The sequence below is a fragment of the Arctopsyche grandis genome, chromosome 3, assembly GCF_051622035.1.
Source record: "Arctopsyche grandis isolate Sample6627 chromosome 3, ASM5162203v2, whole genome shotgun sequence".
Taxonomy (NCBI): domain Eukaryota; kingdom Metazoa; phylum Arthropoda; class Insecta; order Trichoptera; family Hydropsychidae; genus Arctopsyche; species Arctopsyche grandis.
Genome location: NC_135357.1, coordinates 8,177,635 through 8,194,788, shown reverse-complemented (window position 1 = coordinate 8,194,788; position 17,154 = coordinate 8,177,635). Strand labels below are relative to the sequence as shown.

Sequence of the window (17,154 nt, the reverse complement as noted above, 5' to 3'; positions counted from 1 at the left end):
TTTGTATTATTAAACAAATTTGCAATTAATACATGTATGTAATTCTATTTTCCCACTGCCGATTTCAAAAAAGATTTGTTATATTTTTGCTTTGTACTATTACAATTAAATAAATCAACGAAAAAAATGTGCATCAAAACCAGTACATTAATAAATAACTAAATTTTCACCAAATAATAAACAGTTTTTATTTTTAAATTAATTAAAAAAGAAAGATATTCATAGTTTCATACATATTATATTTAGAAATAAGATTATCCAGTCCAAACAAGGTGCTGAACATACCTTTATATGAAATATAAAAGATTTATTGCCCCTCAACACGCGGGAAGGTTGTTAGATAAAACGATACATACTGTATTGAAGTTATAGTTTTAAATATAAGAAATTGATTTTTATTTTCTTTTATACATGTTTATAATTTTTGTAAAATCTCATTTCAAATAAAATAAATCATAAAAATGCATTTTGATACTTCTCTATATACATAGATATATAAATATATTAAGAATTCAATATTCATAATCAAACATAAATGTTTCAACGTAACGTCATCGATGAAAAACACGAATGCTTTAATTTTATTATACTTAAAGCAATCGAAAATGTGGTACAATAATGTTTTAAGCTAATGGCTTCACTCGAATTTTAATTTAAGCCAAAAAATCTATAACTTTCTCTTTTATCTACTGTATTAGAATTTGACTATGAATTTATCAAACTAGATAATAAAACCAAATATGTGTAAAAACAAGAAATAAATTATTTATTGTGAGCAACATTTGTTTTCATTTTCACTCTCGATTTACATTGTGTCCTTTTGTTTGGTGAAAAGGCTATGGCCGTAAAGCTATTGGTTATGTTAAACGTCAAATTGGATACAGCTGTCAATATACATAGTTGGTGAGGAAATAGATACACAAATCTAAACAACACAAATACTATTTTGTTATTTAAGGATTCTATTAACTTCAAGACTATACTAAGTGCCGATAGGACTCAATTTTAAAATTACAAAAATTAAAATTGTATCATTAAAAAGCATGGATTTTGCAGACGAATTCTGAATAAAAATAAACATTTTTCTCGGCTTCTAGTGAGATCTCATCTAGAAATATAGTCAACTCCTACTCTTATACTTTTCATGGGTTGATAATAAAAAATAAAAGACATTGATATTTTGCGCTATTTTATTTAAGGAAGAATTTAAATGCGCATTATATAAAAGAAACGCGCATTTATCATAAACATTTCATAAAATTTATGTGAAATAAAAAAAATCTTACATAATTTAAAAATTATTTCAAATATATAGAAAAAAATTATAATCAGATTATAAAACAAAAAGAAACATATAAAAAGTCTCATGTTTCTTTGATATGATATAATAGTACACTTAAAAAAATAAATTAAGACTAAAAAACCTCTAATAAACAAATACAAAATAAAAAAACTTCCATCATTTTGAAAAATTGCAAATCCATTCTTATAATTCGGTCAGCATTTAAATATCAAATGCGGACATTTGATAAGTTACTTTTAAAACAGAAAAATATGAAGCAACCTGAAACGAATGAAATGCGCATTTACGCCGAGCATTAAAGATCGACAACGTCAGTACAAGTTCAGACAGGATGAGACACGTGTCATCTTGAATTCTCCTCGGCTGTATTTACTGCACGTACAGTAAAGCAGGTCTTATAAATTTTTTCTACTCTATTCTATTATTATACATTTCATTTTTAATTAAAACACTCTAAGCAACTTATAAATCCCAATATTAAAAAAAAAAATTGCAGCTATAGCCATTACATAACAAGTTTTGAAATACATATAAGACAACATCCACTACACTCGGTACAGCATATTTTTTATATTATTTTATTAAAAAAATATATATACATAATTATATAAATAACCCTTTTTAGATAAAAAAATGACTGATGTTCCTTTCTATTCCGAATCTGATTCTGACGAAAAACCACAATTGATCAAAATACAAAAAGCACAACAGCAACCAAAATCTTGGAATTATGAATGTACTTTTAGTAGTGAGAAAGAAGCAAAATCTTTCATCGATGCAGAGCATTGTTGGTCGTTAAAAAATACCAATAACACAGAAGAAGGCACCATCAAATATTACCGGTGTAATAAAGTTCAGTCTCGTGGAGTGCAATGTGACAGTGCGTTGAAATTAATTTTTGATTCAGCGTCCACTGACATTATTTTACACCGGACTAAAGCAAGTCATAACTGTGATTCGATCAATACAAAATCTGGTGCAGGGCTTTCATTACAGATTAAATCGGATATTGAAGATTTATATAAGAAGAAATTTAAACCAAAAGCAATAATGTACAATTTAACAGAAAAATATGCAAACCCTCCAAATATTTCTCAAGTGAAAAATTACTTAGCTCGATTAAAACAAACCATACATAGTCCGTCTACACTAAATCTTGGTGATTTAGAAAAGTGGCTCAACATAAATGGAACCATTCCTTCTGATGATCACAAATCATTCATTATTAATTATATGACGGACGAAAGCGAAGATGGAGCTTTCCGATTCATTGCATCGAGTAAGGCTCTCTTGAAGCTTGCCCTTCAAGACAATTTTATTATTCATGCCGACGCCACGAATAAATTAATTTGGCAAGGATTTCCTGTTTTTGTGATCGGCACATCAGATCGTAACAAAAAATTCCATGTTCTAACTGTAGCAGTTTGCAGTAATGAGCAAAATGCTGACTTTGAATTTGTATTTCAAAGCCTGAAAGAGACCGTCAAAAAAATTTATAATTTTGAGCTCAGAGCAAAGGTTTTAGTTGCTGATGCTTCGCACAGCATCAAAACCGGATTCGAAAACACATTTGGTACAGAGGCTGTTATTCGAATGTGTTGGACACATATGAGAAGAGCTGTGAATAAAGAGGCACAGGTTCTTGTTAAAAAAACGCACGTTGATAAAATCTTAGCAGACATAGATGCAATTCAAATAAGCGAAAATCAAAATACATTTATAAAAGCTTGCGAGCTTTTCCTTAAGAAATGGGAAGACGAACCCATTTTCTTGAAATATTTTCAAACAGAATGGTACCACAAAAATAGAAATTGGTATGAAGGAGCGTGTCGAGGCACCCCAAGCACCAATAATGGACTGATGTCCACTAATCGAATTATTAAAGATAAGTACACGTTTAGAGAGAGACTGCCGCTCCCTCAATTTTGCCATTTGTTGATGGAAATAGTAGAAGCCTTCTCAAAAAGATATGACAATGCTCAAGAATTCTCCAATAACGTTCACGTCGACTTAAAAACATGGACTAGTGCATATCAGTGGGCTTATCTTAATAAAAAAATAGAAGCTGTATCTGATGATGCTAAGAAAATATATCTCATTCCTGGCGATGAATATAAAGAAATAAGTCAAAACTTATTAGAAGAAACGGAAGACAACTTTGACGGCTATTTAAAAAAGAAGGGTAGTTACTACACTTTGACACTACCCATAGACAACGATAAATGGGAAGATGGTGAATGTAGTTGTCCTCATTTTTTAAAAACCTATATGTGCAAACACCTATTGGGTGTTGCAATAAGGCTTAAATTTGTTCGTCCACCTCCAGAAGCGAAGAATCTGGATATTGGAATGAAACGAAAGCGTGGGCGACCACCAAAAGCTAAAAAAGCATTGATATATTATGAATCTGAGTAAATGTTTTTGTATATGTAAACAAAATTTTGTATATGTGAACAAAAATTTTAACTTGTTCATTAATGTAATCTGCTTTTTCTGTATAAATTTCATATTGTTTCCAATGTACTCAATTATATTTAAGTGTTCCTATAAATTTATACATCTTCAAATGGGCCAACTTGGACTGACTGTTTTAAAAAAATATATTTTTATTTATATAATGTTTTATCTTAACAACTCGCAAGTTAAGAATTTGTGAATAAAACTTTGGTAAATTTGTTTTGGTTGAAATCATGTGAGTTTTTCAATTGTACCTTCTACCATTCAATTCCAAAATGTCCTGATCGGCGTCTCGACCTAACCTAACCTACCACTACCACCAAACACCTTCACTTTCGCGACATTGCCATGTTTCTCAAGCATTATAATCAGACCTAGGGCGAAAACACACAGTGGTGAATATGGCACGTGGTTTTTTTTTACATGTGATAAAATGAGCCGTGCGCATTGATGTATAATACACTAGATCCGCTCACGCTTTATACTGGTCTCCCTTTTGGCGCATGCAAAATACATGGCGCATGCACAGTAGGTAGGTAGGTACCGCTGCGTCGTAGGGAAAAAAAACATTTTTTCCAACTTCCCCGCTAGTTAAACCCCCCGCACCCCTCAGTTAGTGAAGACAAGATCTACGACCAAAATCACACGTCAGGGCCCATCTATGTGTATTATACATCAATGGCCGTGCCATGCACAGTTTCATTGAACACCCGGCACGCCCCGCCCCAAAATGACCCTCTAGACCTTTTTGGTAAAATTATATGCTTGTATTTACCCTTACTTGACAGTGATCGATAACAGTGTATCCCATATTTGAAGAAATGTAGGAGACCACCCACTGCGAGGAGCCACGCACACGATGTGCCATTCACCACTGTGTGTTTTCGCCCTTAGGCGGCCAGGATGCTTTAACCCACAAAAAATGGTTCACTATTATCAGCCTTTTTTTTACTCTCGCTTTGTAGGACAATAGTAATTGACATTTATCATTTCATACTTTTTTAACTGCACTCCTTTTAATTGTTCAATGATCGAAACATTTTCTTTTTATTTCATATTAATCTAACGTCGAGATTAGGCGAGTGGCGCTGGCTCATATCGCGTTCGCTGATCTCCTGATCTCCTCAAACGAGCCGTATACAACAGCCAATAAGGTCTCGCGACCTATCGACCAATGACCTCTCTGTGCGTTGGGAGTACCCGCTGGGTATAAATACTAGGCAGTTTTGGTCCATGTTTCATTCGGAGCTGGGAGGCCGACGGATCAAGAACAATAAACCCTCTACCACACTGCTGCGTATTTCACTCCGATCTCAAAAACCGCTCTACACGTCCACGCTACACTACAAATAAAACATTGCTCAATCTTACATTTTTTATTTAATAGAAATATATTTATTTAATGCACAATTTCTTTTAACCTAATGCGCAAAAGATTCTTTCTAAGGAACAAAATAATTTTGCAAATGCACTTAAATCATACCCATTTAATTTTCACTTTCAATCATAGGAGTTTCTTCATTTTCCAAATTTACATTGTCTTTTTTGGTTATAGGTCCTATCCACCAAAATTCTAAACCATTTTCAATGGACTGCTTGTCATTATTTTCTTTATTTTCCTCAGTATCTTCTTTCAATTCGTCAATAGTGCAAAGATTTGCAACACTTTCAGAAATATCATTAATGGAATTGTCGTCCTCCATTTTTATTACATTGTTTCCTTCATAATAACTATCTGACCAAATATAATCAGAGAAATGATGTTGACCAGAACATGTAGCTAAAATTGGCCTATGTGGATGTACCGAAACACCATTACAGCAATCCTTGTGCACGGGATACTAAAAAAAAAGACATTTATACATATATGACGTATGTAAATTTATATACCTCCACAAAAAAGAACAAAACAATTATACCATGAATTCTTTTGGAATATTTTCTTCACTGCTAACATCAGACATATCCCAAGCACGTAAAACACCATCAGTGCCACCTGATATAACATATTTTCCACACTTAGATATATCGAAATATACTCTTTGATTTGTTTCAACTTTTCGTTGTAAAGTCTTCAATGGTCTTTTGTAAAACTTTATGTCCCAAATGTTTATTTGGTTATCTTTTCTAGCACCGGATATCAATTTTGAACCATCCGGTGAAAACTGTAAGTGTGTTACACCTCCTTAAAAAACAATATGGGTTTCAGAAATTAAGAAATGAAATCGATCAAATTAAATTTTAAGATTTAAAAAAAGTAAATAGTACCACTGTGACTACGTAATTTTCCCAAACTTTTAGCCGCACCTTCTTGCATACTATATAAACTAATATCAGTTTTCCAAGAACCGACGGCGATTAAATCATGACACGGAGACACTGCTAAACTAGCAGCAGAACCAGCTATTTTTTGGTGAACACACTCTCTTCCTGGTCTACAATTGTTTATAATAGAAGCAATAGTATTGAAAATAAACATAATCAAATGATAATGTATATAAATCTTACCGTTCGATGTCAAATGTTTTTATCGATTTTTTATATCCAGCATGAATTTGTAAAGCATCTTTTGAAAAGCATATTGAAATTGCAGCTTCTACTTCATCAACAGCATTATAGCCTCGATACGAGCATCTTAATGCTCCGTCAAAAGCGTCCCACATTTGAACTGGCTTATTTTGTCCGGTTGTGATCCAACTAGAAATACATACATACATACTATATTCATTAGCCATGCATAAATAGTCAAAGTTATGATTGCGGTTGTAGTAATTACCAACAGCTTTCGGGTACCATGCTATTCATACCCGGATACCAGCAAAAATCGTATATAGTACCACTTTCACGAACATGAACCACGGAATCTAAAATGTCTATCGGTCGATCAGCTTCGAGAGATTCACCCTCGTATAAATCTTTGGGCAGTTCGATCAGGTGTACGCCATTATTATTTACTACAGTGAGGCAGCAAGTGCCGTCTGGAGACCATTTGCAACCCCTCAGGTAAGTTTGTTGATTCAAATTTCGATAAGCCGGATGCCATGAAGAACGGCTCAATTCCAAAAAAGTGGTTTCTTCAGAAAACGACTGAGTAATAGGAAAAATTTCTTTGGTTCCATTTTCCACACAATTTGTAGTATTTTCAATTTCCATTTCCATGTTTTGTTTGGAGATTATTGAAAGCTTTAGCAACTATGCCGAAGTAAATATAACCAACTTTTGACAGCTCACATGCGTCTAATTTTTGGCATTAACATTGAAATATTCATCCAAAGCCTTTAAAAACGACCGATGATTTTAAAATCTTATATATTGAATTGAATAGAAATTTTTTTCTAGAAGAAAATTCATGATTTATACTTTTTTAATAAAAGATATAAAAACGCAAAAATTGGAATATAGCTTATCACAGTAGTATAAACACTACAGTTGTCTGTAGGGCTGTAAAGTCAAAGTTAAAGTCGTGGAGTTATTATGTTTTTGGCAAAGTTGAAGTCGCAATACAATTTTTTTACTTATTCTATCATAATTAATGTAAGCTAATTAAATTTTAGTAAAAAAATAAATTAAGAACCCGTTTCATTCCATAATTTTTTGTATCGCAAGTTAAAACGAGTGCAATGCTTTTCGTCGATTAGAGTGCATACAATAATCTAAAAATATATATTAATATAAATGAGCGCCAACATTATATATAACTATTAGTTAATAATTGGGTGAGTTGTTTTTAGTAAAGACTTAAGGTCTGTTCATACCTAGTCAGCACGTACCGACTTCAGCAGGTATCCGGCCGTACGAAAAGTATTCTTTGGTACATTTTGTATGGGTATATTCATACCAACCGTCACGTTGACGCCACGGCAGGCTTACAGCAGTACCCGACATTTCCTGTTCATACCTTACAGCAACATCCGTCAACGTATCGTATCCGTTTTTTGGCCATCGTGGAAATATACACGCGAATTACGTGCCATGAGTCTGCCGCTTTGCTGTTTTGGACCAATTATCGACAGTGACAGTTGACAGCTGTTCAATCTTTCAACATGGTTTTGGCGCAAATATGTCCATCATCCACGAGCTCCTTATACAGTGTCCAAAACTCTCCTTCGGTTTTTCTATTTTTTAACATGGGATGCACATCAAAACGCCTCCGTGCTTTTTTATTGCCTTCTTGAGCTTCTTCTTCCAACAACAACGCGATTATACATAATTTTTCGTTCGATAAACGCCGAAACATTTTTGCTGACTTGTATTCTGACGCGTAGCTACGAATGCACGTGTATGCATTCATATTGCAAGTACTCGAAAATACGACGTAAGCAATATTGCGCCGTATCGTCATGGCCTGTAATGTATAAGTAAGCCGATTTTGCCTTGCACTCGGCCAAATTGCTGTAAACGTGACGTGTAGATAGATATGAATAGAAATGTAATAAAATGACATATTTGAAACGGAGTCGTGCAGTGCTGAAGCCGTGCAGTGCTGTTAAGTATGAACAGACCTTAATACTGTTGCGTGCAGGTGAAGAGAAGTTTTTAAAACAGAGTAAAAGTCGTGTCGAGTAGTGGTGGTAGAAGTAATTTATTGTTAACATTTTGCAACAATTTTATAACTTCTTGGTATATATCTACTAATAAATATAGAATTTTGTGTACAGAATAAGGGATCGTTACATTAGTCATAAATTAATCGTTGGCCACTTTAATTTCAAAGTTAAAAAAATACGCAATAAAGGTCGTAAAAAAGCAATTTGGCCGAGTGCAAGGCAAAATCGGCTTACTTATACATTAGAGGCCATGACGATACGGCGCAATATTGCTTACGTCGTATTGTCGAGTACTTGCAATATGAATGCATACACGTGCATTCGTAGCTACGCGTTTATCGAACGAAAAATTATGTATAATCGCGTTGTTGTTGGAAGAAGAAGCTCAAGAAGGCAATAAAAAAGCACGGAGGCGTTTTGATGTGCATCCCATGTTAAAAAATAGAAAAACCGAAGGAGAGTTTTGGACACTGTATAAGGAGCTCGTGGATGATGGACAAATTTTTTTTAAATATTGCCGTAAAAAATTTAATATTTGCGCCAAAACCATGTCGAAAGATTGAACAGCTGTCAACTGTCACTGTCGATAATTGGTCCAAAACAGCAAAGCGGCAGACTCATGGCACGTAATTCGCGTGTATATTTCCACGATGGCCAAAAAACGGATACGATACGTTGACGGATGTTGTTGTAAGGTATGAACAGGAAATGTCGGGTACTGCTGTAAGCCTGCCGTGGCGTCAACGTGACGGTTGGTATGAATATACCCATACAAAATAAAGAATACTTTTCGTATGGCTGGATACCTGCTGACTAGGTATGAACAGACCTTTACTGTTTCCTAATAATATTGTCAATTTTTTTGGTGGTGTTAGTTTTTAATTGAATGCACATATTTCATCAATTGTATTGAAATTAATCATTATTATCCAAATTATGTCTAAAATTAATATATACTTAAACTGTATATTCTATTCGGCCTAATGAAACTTGAAAAAAAAATACTTGAAGCACTCTTTAGAGTAACATTTGTACTGTGCAGCTTAATAATAAACATAGAATTGACGAAAGACCCGATTCGATCGACGTTGGGTTGGCAGAGGTGTGGCTCGAATGTTTGGCCGAGATGTTCGCGCGTCCTCGTTGTAGTGGTGCGGCTGATCGAGCGAGTGCGAGTGGCGGGCTGTCGATACTCAATGCTCGATACTCGCTATTCGAGTACATTTCTAGTTCTCTGTTCCCTGTTCCCGTTCTTGAACTCTTCGCTCGGTTTAGATTAGCATGGCCGGTTCGACCGGAGGTGCCAACCGGATCCGGACAGGTGACCAACCGGATCCTCGACGAGTGTCCGTTATTGCGATTGCGAGTAGCGATTATTACAACTGATAGTGGGTGGTCGTTTGCAGGCGAAGGCGAAGGCGATGGTGGATCGGGATCGGGATCGGGATCGGGATCGACAGCCCAGCCGGAAGACTCGCTGCTGAGCATGGAGACGATGGACCGCACGTCGCCGGATCTGTGGCCGCAACACAGTGAGCTCACTTCGAATACCGAACATCACAACATAACATAACATCACATCACATCACCTCACCTTCCCTCGTCGTATTTGACAGCCGCGCCGCGCGTTTGACAGCGGCAGTGCGTCACGTCGCCCGCCAACGTCCCTATCATTCAAATTTACATTTGTATTCTAATTCAAAATGCAAGTCATTTCATCCTAACACATGTTTCGTAGCTTCACTGCATGTATAATAAGTCAACTTTTTAAAAATCATTATTTAATTAAATTTAAATAATTATCATTCGAAAAATAAACAAACGAATTCCAACGCACTTGTAAATTTTATATATCAATAATTTGGCCCTAATACTTTTCATGCTGACTAACTCTATATGAAAAATCGCTTCAATATTTTTTTTTTATTTCAGCTTTAATAATTCAATTTTTTAATATACATATATATTAAAAATCAATTTAATTATTAAATAAAATTTCATAATTAATGCCTATATTGTAATGCGTCATCTTAATCTATACTAGTAAACTAAAATACTATCCTTACTATTGAAAATGAATCTTTAAAGTTTCAACAAAACATGTATTATATTTCACAAATAATTACATAATATATGCACTACAGTAACAATAGTTGAATTTTTGTGACTATATGTATGTATGTTTCAGAGCTGTGGAGTCACAGTCATAGAGTCAGTTGTTGAGTCATAGAGTCGTTGCGTCTATACAGGAGTCAAGATGTTGAAACTTCAAACAAATTTTTCTTAATAATGTATATGAATATTGAATTACATACTTACCAAGGGTGACTCAACAATGCCTAATGTATGCAGTGTTTATATATGTATATACATATGTGCTTTCCTGATTTTTAGGTCACGTTGAAAGAGGGATCAATTTTTATAAAACTGTGGCCCCAAATACACATTTTTATTCGTTTGTATGTAAATAAAAAATATTGAAATTTAAAGAGATTGATTGAAAGTTAGTGATTTATATCAACTCATACGACACCACATATTACTCCAGAGATATTCGGAAATGAACCAAATGATAAATAAAATATAATATAACCAGTCGGAATTGGATTGTAAGGAAATCTTCGAGTCAGAATCGTGTTTTTTCCGCAGTCTTAGTATATATGTACTTCTAAATACAATAAACTTTTAATTGACTAGAATCAATGATTAACCGAGACGGTGAAAATTATTTAAAAAAAAATCAAGTTAATATGCTTTTGTTGTCTCGTATGTCAAATATGGAATCTTACAATTATTTACCAATACAAATCAATTCCCAGTAACACTCAATTATAATAATACGTTATTAAATTTAATATTTGCTGTTCCACATCTCGAAAGCGTTCATTCAGATGTAGGCTCACAAAAGCTACTAATTTATTTGTATATAGAATTAGTCTTTGCCGCATATTTGGTATGTATATTATTTTCACTTCCAGTACCAATACATTTGTGGTACATTTCAATTACATAAATGTTTCTATTTCCAGTGAGTACATTCGTATCAGATATCTTAATTGCAATTTTTAACATATCTCACTGTTATCTTGTTATTGTAAATATGGTACGCCTAGTATGTATGTCTAGAAAATATCAATTCATAATATTATGTATTCTAATACGTAAGTACTTATCAATGACAATCTTAATCATTATGTTTATTTATTTATTTTACATAGATATATACCAGGAAGGCCTTACAGGTAGACCCAATGCGCCTTTTTAGACAATTAATTACAAACATTGTAGCATTTTTACTAGCCTCTTCTTAGTTTGAAAACGATTTTGTCGTGTGACGAAATTTGGGTTCCTATCCGATCGTTTTCAAACTTTGCCATTTTGCTCGGTTGGGTCATCAATATAATTATTAAATAAATCGCTGTATCTATGGATTTAGACTTGTACATAATTTTTTACATATTGTACATAAATCAAATTCAAATATTTGTGACATGGCAGGTAGGATGTTTTGGGTTTGGTGCATCCGCTCTAAAATCGCCAGACAAACGAACGGCAGCTTTAAACGTAATTCTCGTTTTCTCGAATGATATATTGCACATCAGATGACGAGTAACCTTTCGATGTGCACAGATGCAATTATTAAAATTGAGTTGGATCTTTCTGGCAAGTTTAATAAGACAAGATTCGGAACTTATCGAATCTTGCCTTATTAAACTCGCCTGAAAGATCCAACTCAATTTTAATAACTACCATGTAAATAATTGAATCTGTGCACATCGAAAGGTTACCCGTCATCTGATGTGCAATCTATCATTCTAGAAGACGAGAATTGCATTTAAAGCAGCCGTCCGTTAATCTGTCGTTTAATTTGTCTAGCGATTTTAGAGCGGATGCACCGCATCCGATGTTTTTTGTCAATTTGATGGAGGAACCATTTCAACAATGAAATCAGATAAGTTGGCAAACTCTGATAAGAAACGATCGACTTGGAGTCACAAGTATCCAAGTCTGACTAAAGATTAGTATGGGATCGAACCCGGTAACCTCTCAGTGCTAAACATAAACGCAACCACCGAGCTATATAAATATAGCGGGATATATAAATCAATATATTTTTTTTATATATAAAATATCAATACAAATCATTCGTAATATTTCAATGAAAGATTTTATTATATTATTTCGTTAAAAAAAATGCCGAAATGATTTTGATGGATTTTTTTTTTTGTTATTTTAGAAAAGTCAATTAATTCATTGAACGTGTTTAAAATGAAATTGCAACACGTTCGAAGATCCATGTTGTCAACGTTTAGAAAATGTCATGCAAATCATGAACTAAATATTTGTTGACATTTAATTTCGCAATTTATCGAGATTAGCGTCGTTTGTAGAACGCGCGCGGTTCTCAATATGGCGGCCGTGACGTCACGATCGTATATCCCAATCTGCACACTCTTCAATTAAAATTTTCCAATCGAAATTTCTTTTGTATGTAGATTATTTCTATAACTAATTTTCATTGCGATAAAAGAATTTCAATACAAATATACAACCAGTCGCCGTTTGGGTTAGAATTTTACAAAAAAAGCTGTCAATCATAGTTGATTTTTTTTAGAATCAAATTCGTTCCAATTGTTTGCAAATCAAAATTTCAATGAAAATTCAATATATATGTGGTTCGGTGATTACTGGTCACAAAGTCACTAAAATCTCTATAACGGAACTTCTGGCAGCCGAAAAGTCCATCATACTAACGATAACTATCATAGTAACGAGAACTTGAGTGCCAAATATTGTGTATTCGCGATTTTCATGGCAAAAATTGTCTGTGTGACCACCCCAATGTGACGAATAGTCCAATTACCTATATATGTATATTAAATCGAAATGGTTATGGTTGAGTCTGAAGTTGTTCTATGATTCAGTCCAACTGTCATTTTGTCTACAAATACCCATATGAGTGGATCATAATTAGAATGTGTTTTTCTGGGTCGTGTTGAGTTGACGTTTGACCGGCCTTGATTATTGTCTGTGATGGAGCCCGAAGAGTCGGAATACATTCAGTGTAACGGCAGTGCCTCTCATTCCACAGTTCCTGGACTCGGAGACTTCGTCACCTTGAGGTCGGAATCTGCCGGTTTAGACAAGAAGCCGGCGCCGTCTTGGAGTAAACTCAACACTGCGGCTGACATTCGACTCATGCACCGTCAGTATACCAGCAATGTGTCATTGTGTTTATTTGTAATGTCTAGTTAATGTGTTGTTTAATATTTGGTTTGCAGAGCTCAGCACGTTGTCGACGAGTAGTTTGATAATTGAAGTTAAGAAATTGCACGATTTAGCGTATCAGTTGGGGATCGAGGAGGCGAAGGAGATGACTAGAGGAAAATACCTTAATATATTCAAATCAAGATGTAACCGATGACGATGCCGATATCCGTTTGTGAAGTCCAATTACGAATTATAATAAAATTTAATATGATTTTGTGTGAAATTATATTTATAGCGTCGTTTTTACAAAATTATCACGATTCGACAAATAGCTTACCCAATTTGTTGTTGTTTAATTGTTTGTAGATTCGTTTATATATTATTATAATTTAAGTTTAGCCGACTAATTTTATGTCCAGATTGTATGTTTTGTCTGTATATTTTTGTGTTTCTAACTTGATCTCCCGTTTTATTTTACAATGTTCGAAGATTGCGTGAATGTACATATTAATATGTATTTGGTTTATTTTAATTACAATATACATTGTTAGTAGGTGTAACTATTTTTATAATTATTATGAATGAATTACATAGCTGAGTTTGTTTTATATGTTACTCTCTCGCATAAATTTATATTAATAACATTTGATTATATTAATTTCAGGAGTTAATAAAAACTTTTGATTATAATTTGTATTTTTTAATATTAAATATAGTCTACATTTATAAGTGGAAAAATAATATATCAAAGTAGATAAAAAAACATACCACTAATTAAAGAATTTGGCTTCACACTAGTGATCAAAGATAAACTAAAGGAAATAAGTGGACTGACATAGATGTAAGATAATCAAAATTAAGCAAAATTTGAAAAGTATTTTTATATCATAATGGAGATAGTGAGTAGAGCTGAGCTGTGTGAGTGGCGGAAATATTTCTGAGAGTTTGCCATTTTTTTAAGATCTACGGTTTAATATTATAGTTGGACATCATTGACTTTGCCATCTTCGAGCATGTCATATCTTTTGATGAAGGTCGGTGAGCAGCTGCACATTGACCAGATGGAACTATGAAGATTAATTTGGTTACTGTATTGGATCCTGTATCTGTATCTTAGTCCAAATCTCGTCCAAAGTTCTCCAGTGTATAGACTGGTTCAAAAATACAAAAGTATTTCTCTTCACATCGGTACTGCAATGGTAGAATCGTCTTGCCAACATGTTGGCTCATACGCATAACCCCTTTCTTTGCTGGAATCATCGGGGAGATTTTTTGTCCCAGGTACTCGACTTGCCGCACTATATATGTCCATCCAAAGTAATGTTGGATACAAAATCAGAGCCATCATCATATTTACCAGACTTATTTAGTTTCTTTAACATTTTATCCCATTGTTACGAAAAAGGTTGTCGAGACACTTGAAATGTCCCGTATTAACATAATTATTGTCTTTCTATCAAACTGAAGCAGTCACCAAAACATTTTAAATATTTTTTCAAAAATCCCTCAAGTGAGTGTTATTTATGGTTTATTCACTGTACATGTACAAATATTTAAAAAAAAATGATATAATTAAGTAAAATAACGGAGGTATGTAATGAGACCTGACAAGATTTTTATTCCAAATATGGTTTTTATTTTAAAAATGTTCTACCAAAAAAATTCGTATTTTCAACTTGTAAATGTTTTCCCTAATTATGCCGCATATTTTTTGGAGAAAACAGGACGTAAAGAATTATTTTATCACTTATAAAAATTACAATCAATAGAAAACATCTGAATATTGATTCCAATACTCATTTTTGGTATAGCAATAATAGATTTTTAGTTAACCCATTTGAACCCACGCGGTCAGTTATGAACTTACACGATGTATGCCAGCGCGGTCATTCACGGCATTTTACAATTTTGCGTCGTAAAATAAAGGGATCACTCAGGCCGGCCGTAAAACCTTTCGTTACGCTTGGTTAGATGTTGGTGATGAATTTTAAGAAAGTCACACGAAATTAAATCGGTTCCTTTTGGAGTTTTGAGGGAATAACATCGAGCGCTTTTCGACTTGCAGATATGTCGAAGAGAAAACATACGTAAGTTTTTTATTTTTACATATTTTTTATTTATCTTTATGTTTCTAATACAGTAGGACTTATTGAATAATATGCATAAGAGAAATTGCGTTTATATATCTCATATTCCTGAAAAAAAAAAATCAAAAGTCGACGGAGTCGTATATGACTCCTTGGGATAATGACACATATTTTTTTCCAGAGAATGCAATTTTACTACTGCAGAGATACGGGAAGAAATTGATAATTGGGACGAGTCTCAACTTCCGGATTCCACATACATACATATTACCACCCCTGGAAACTGATATTCGGTTAAAGAAAAAAGTAGGGTGGAAATCAATCAACCATTTAGTATAAATATGTATAATAAATATATGGGTGGGGTTGATCAAATGGATAACCATATTTCTAACTATAACATAAGTATTAGAGGGAAAAAATGGTACATGCCTATTCTGTTTTGGAACATCGATGTAGCTGTGAATAACGCTTGGATTCTAAGCAAAAGTTTTGGTTGTAAATTTGATAAATTAGGATTTATCAGACAGGTAACAGAGACGTTGTGCAAGTGTTATGGTCAAAAACGAAAACAATTGGTCCCATTCAGACCCGGCAAAGTTAATCAAAATCAAAAGGAAGTTGGAAGACATTTGATATTGGTCAAACAGAAAAGGAGAAATTGTGGACACTGTAAAAATAAAACGTTTTCCGCTTGTGATAACTGTGAAATTCCATTGCATGACAAATGTTTTGTACCGTATCATAATAATTAATTATTTTGTCTTCATGTATTTTGTTTTTACGACTTTTGAACCCAAAATCTCGTTTATGACATTTCTTCTTTTAAAAGGGTGCACCCTTTTTTTTGTTGACGATGTGTATATGTCACAATATATGTACCTACGTGTGTTATGTTATGCGATTTGAAAATATCATTTTATCGAAAAGATGCGTGTTTGTTATTTTTAAAATTAATTTTATAAATTTCTTAACAATAAAATTACAAATAACCAGTGAGAAAGTATTATAACTGATTATGTGACTCCATTGTGATTTTTGTTTTATTTTAAAAAACATGTTTCATTAGCCCCAAAGGTCATTCACGACACCACCTTGAAAAAAATTAAAAATGTTGAAAAATCAATTAATTATCCATCCCTATCCTATAAAAAATATTTCCCATGAAATAACTCAAAGATTTTGGAAAATAAACGAAAAAATAGTCCTGGGCACATGGGACATGTGTTTTCACGCGAGCTCTGGGTTCAAATGGGTTAAAGACTAACAGCCAAAAAAATATTAAAAATGCGCATTTTTTTTAAGGCAAAAGATTAAAATGGCCAGTATTTTAATCAGTTTCGGTAAGTATTTATCTAAATCTAGTGGCGTTGCTAGGGGTGGTATCTCCTGGTGCGTGGTGGTGTCACCTTAAAAACATTTTTTTATAAATTATTAATATTTGTTGATTTGTTGACTTACGAGAGAGAATCGCCAAAAGAGAAGCTAAGTTCACACGTTGTTTCTGGATTTCGTCTCCGTCTGACTGAATCAGTTCACCTTCTTAATT

At 33.5% G+C, this 17,154-nt stretch overlaps 3 protein-coding genes across 3 annotated transcripts; 2 read left to right on the top strand and 1 right to left on the bottom strand.

Moving 5' to 3' along the window:
• The first annotated feature begins 838 nt into the window (after positions 1-838).
• LOC143908979 (uncharacterized) lies at positions 839-5,160 on the top strand. Its single transcript, XM_077426841.1, has 4 exons — positions 839-903; positions 1,549-1,695; positions 1,800-1,857; positions 1,929-5,160. Exon 4 carries the CDS (start codon positions 1,937-1,939, stop codon positions 3,716-3,718), a length of 1,782 nt encoding a protein of 593 aa, XP_077282967.1. The 5' UTR covers positions 839-903; positions 1,549-1,695; positions 1,800-1,857; positions 1,929-1,936; the 3' UTR covers positions 3,719-5,160.
• Positions 4,814-7,666, bottom strand: WDR79 (Telomerase Cajal body protein 1 homolog). The gene is made up of 5 exons (XM_077426842.1): positions 6,537-7,666; positions 6,269-6,457; positions 6,029-6,195; positions 5,680-5,945; positions 4,814-5,601 (listed from the first exon to the last, which is right to left on the bottom strand). The coding sequence occupies exons 1-5, from the start codon at positions 6,917-6,919 to the stop codon at positions 5,248-5,250; spliced, it is 1,359 nt and encodes a 452-aa protein (XP_077282968.1). The 5' UTR covers positions 6,920-7,666; the 3' UTR covers positions 4,814-5,247.
• A 1,736-nt stretch (positions 7,667-9,402) lies between these two features.
• On the top strand, positions 9,403-14,212 carry LOC143908978 (protein lin-52 homolog). The gene is made up of 4 exons (XM_077426840.1): positions 9,403-9,628; positions 9,714-9,839; positions 13,400-13,513; positions 13,590-14,212. Exons 1-4 carry the CDS (start codon positions 9,589-9,591, stop codon positions 13,730-13,732), a joined length of 423 nt encoding a protein of 140 aa, XP_077282966.1. The 5' UTR covers positions 9,403-9,588; the 3' UTR covers positions 13,733-14,212.
• Positions 14,213-17,154: the final 2,942 nt, after the last annotated feature.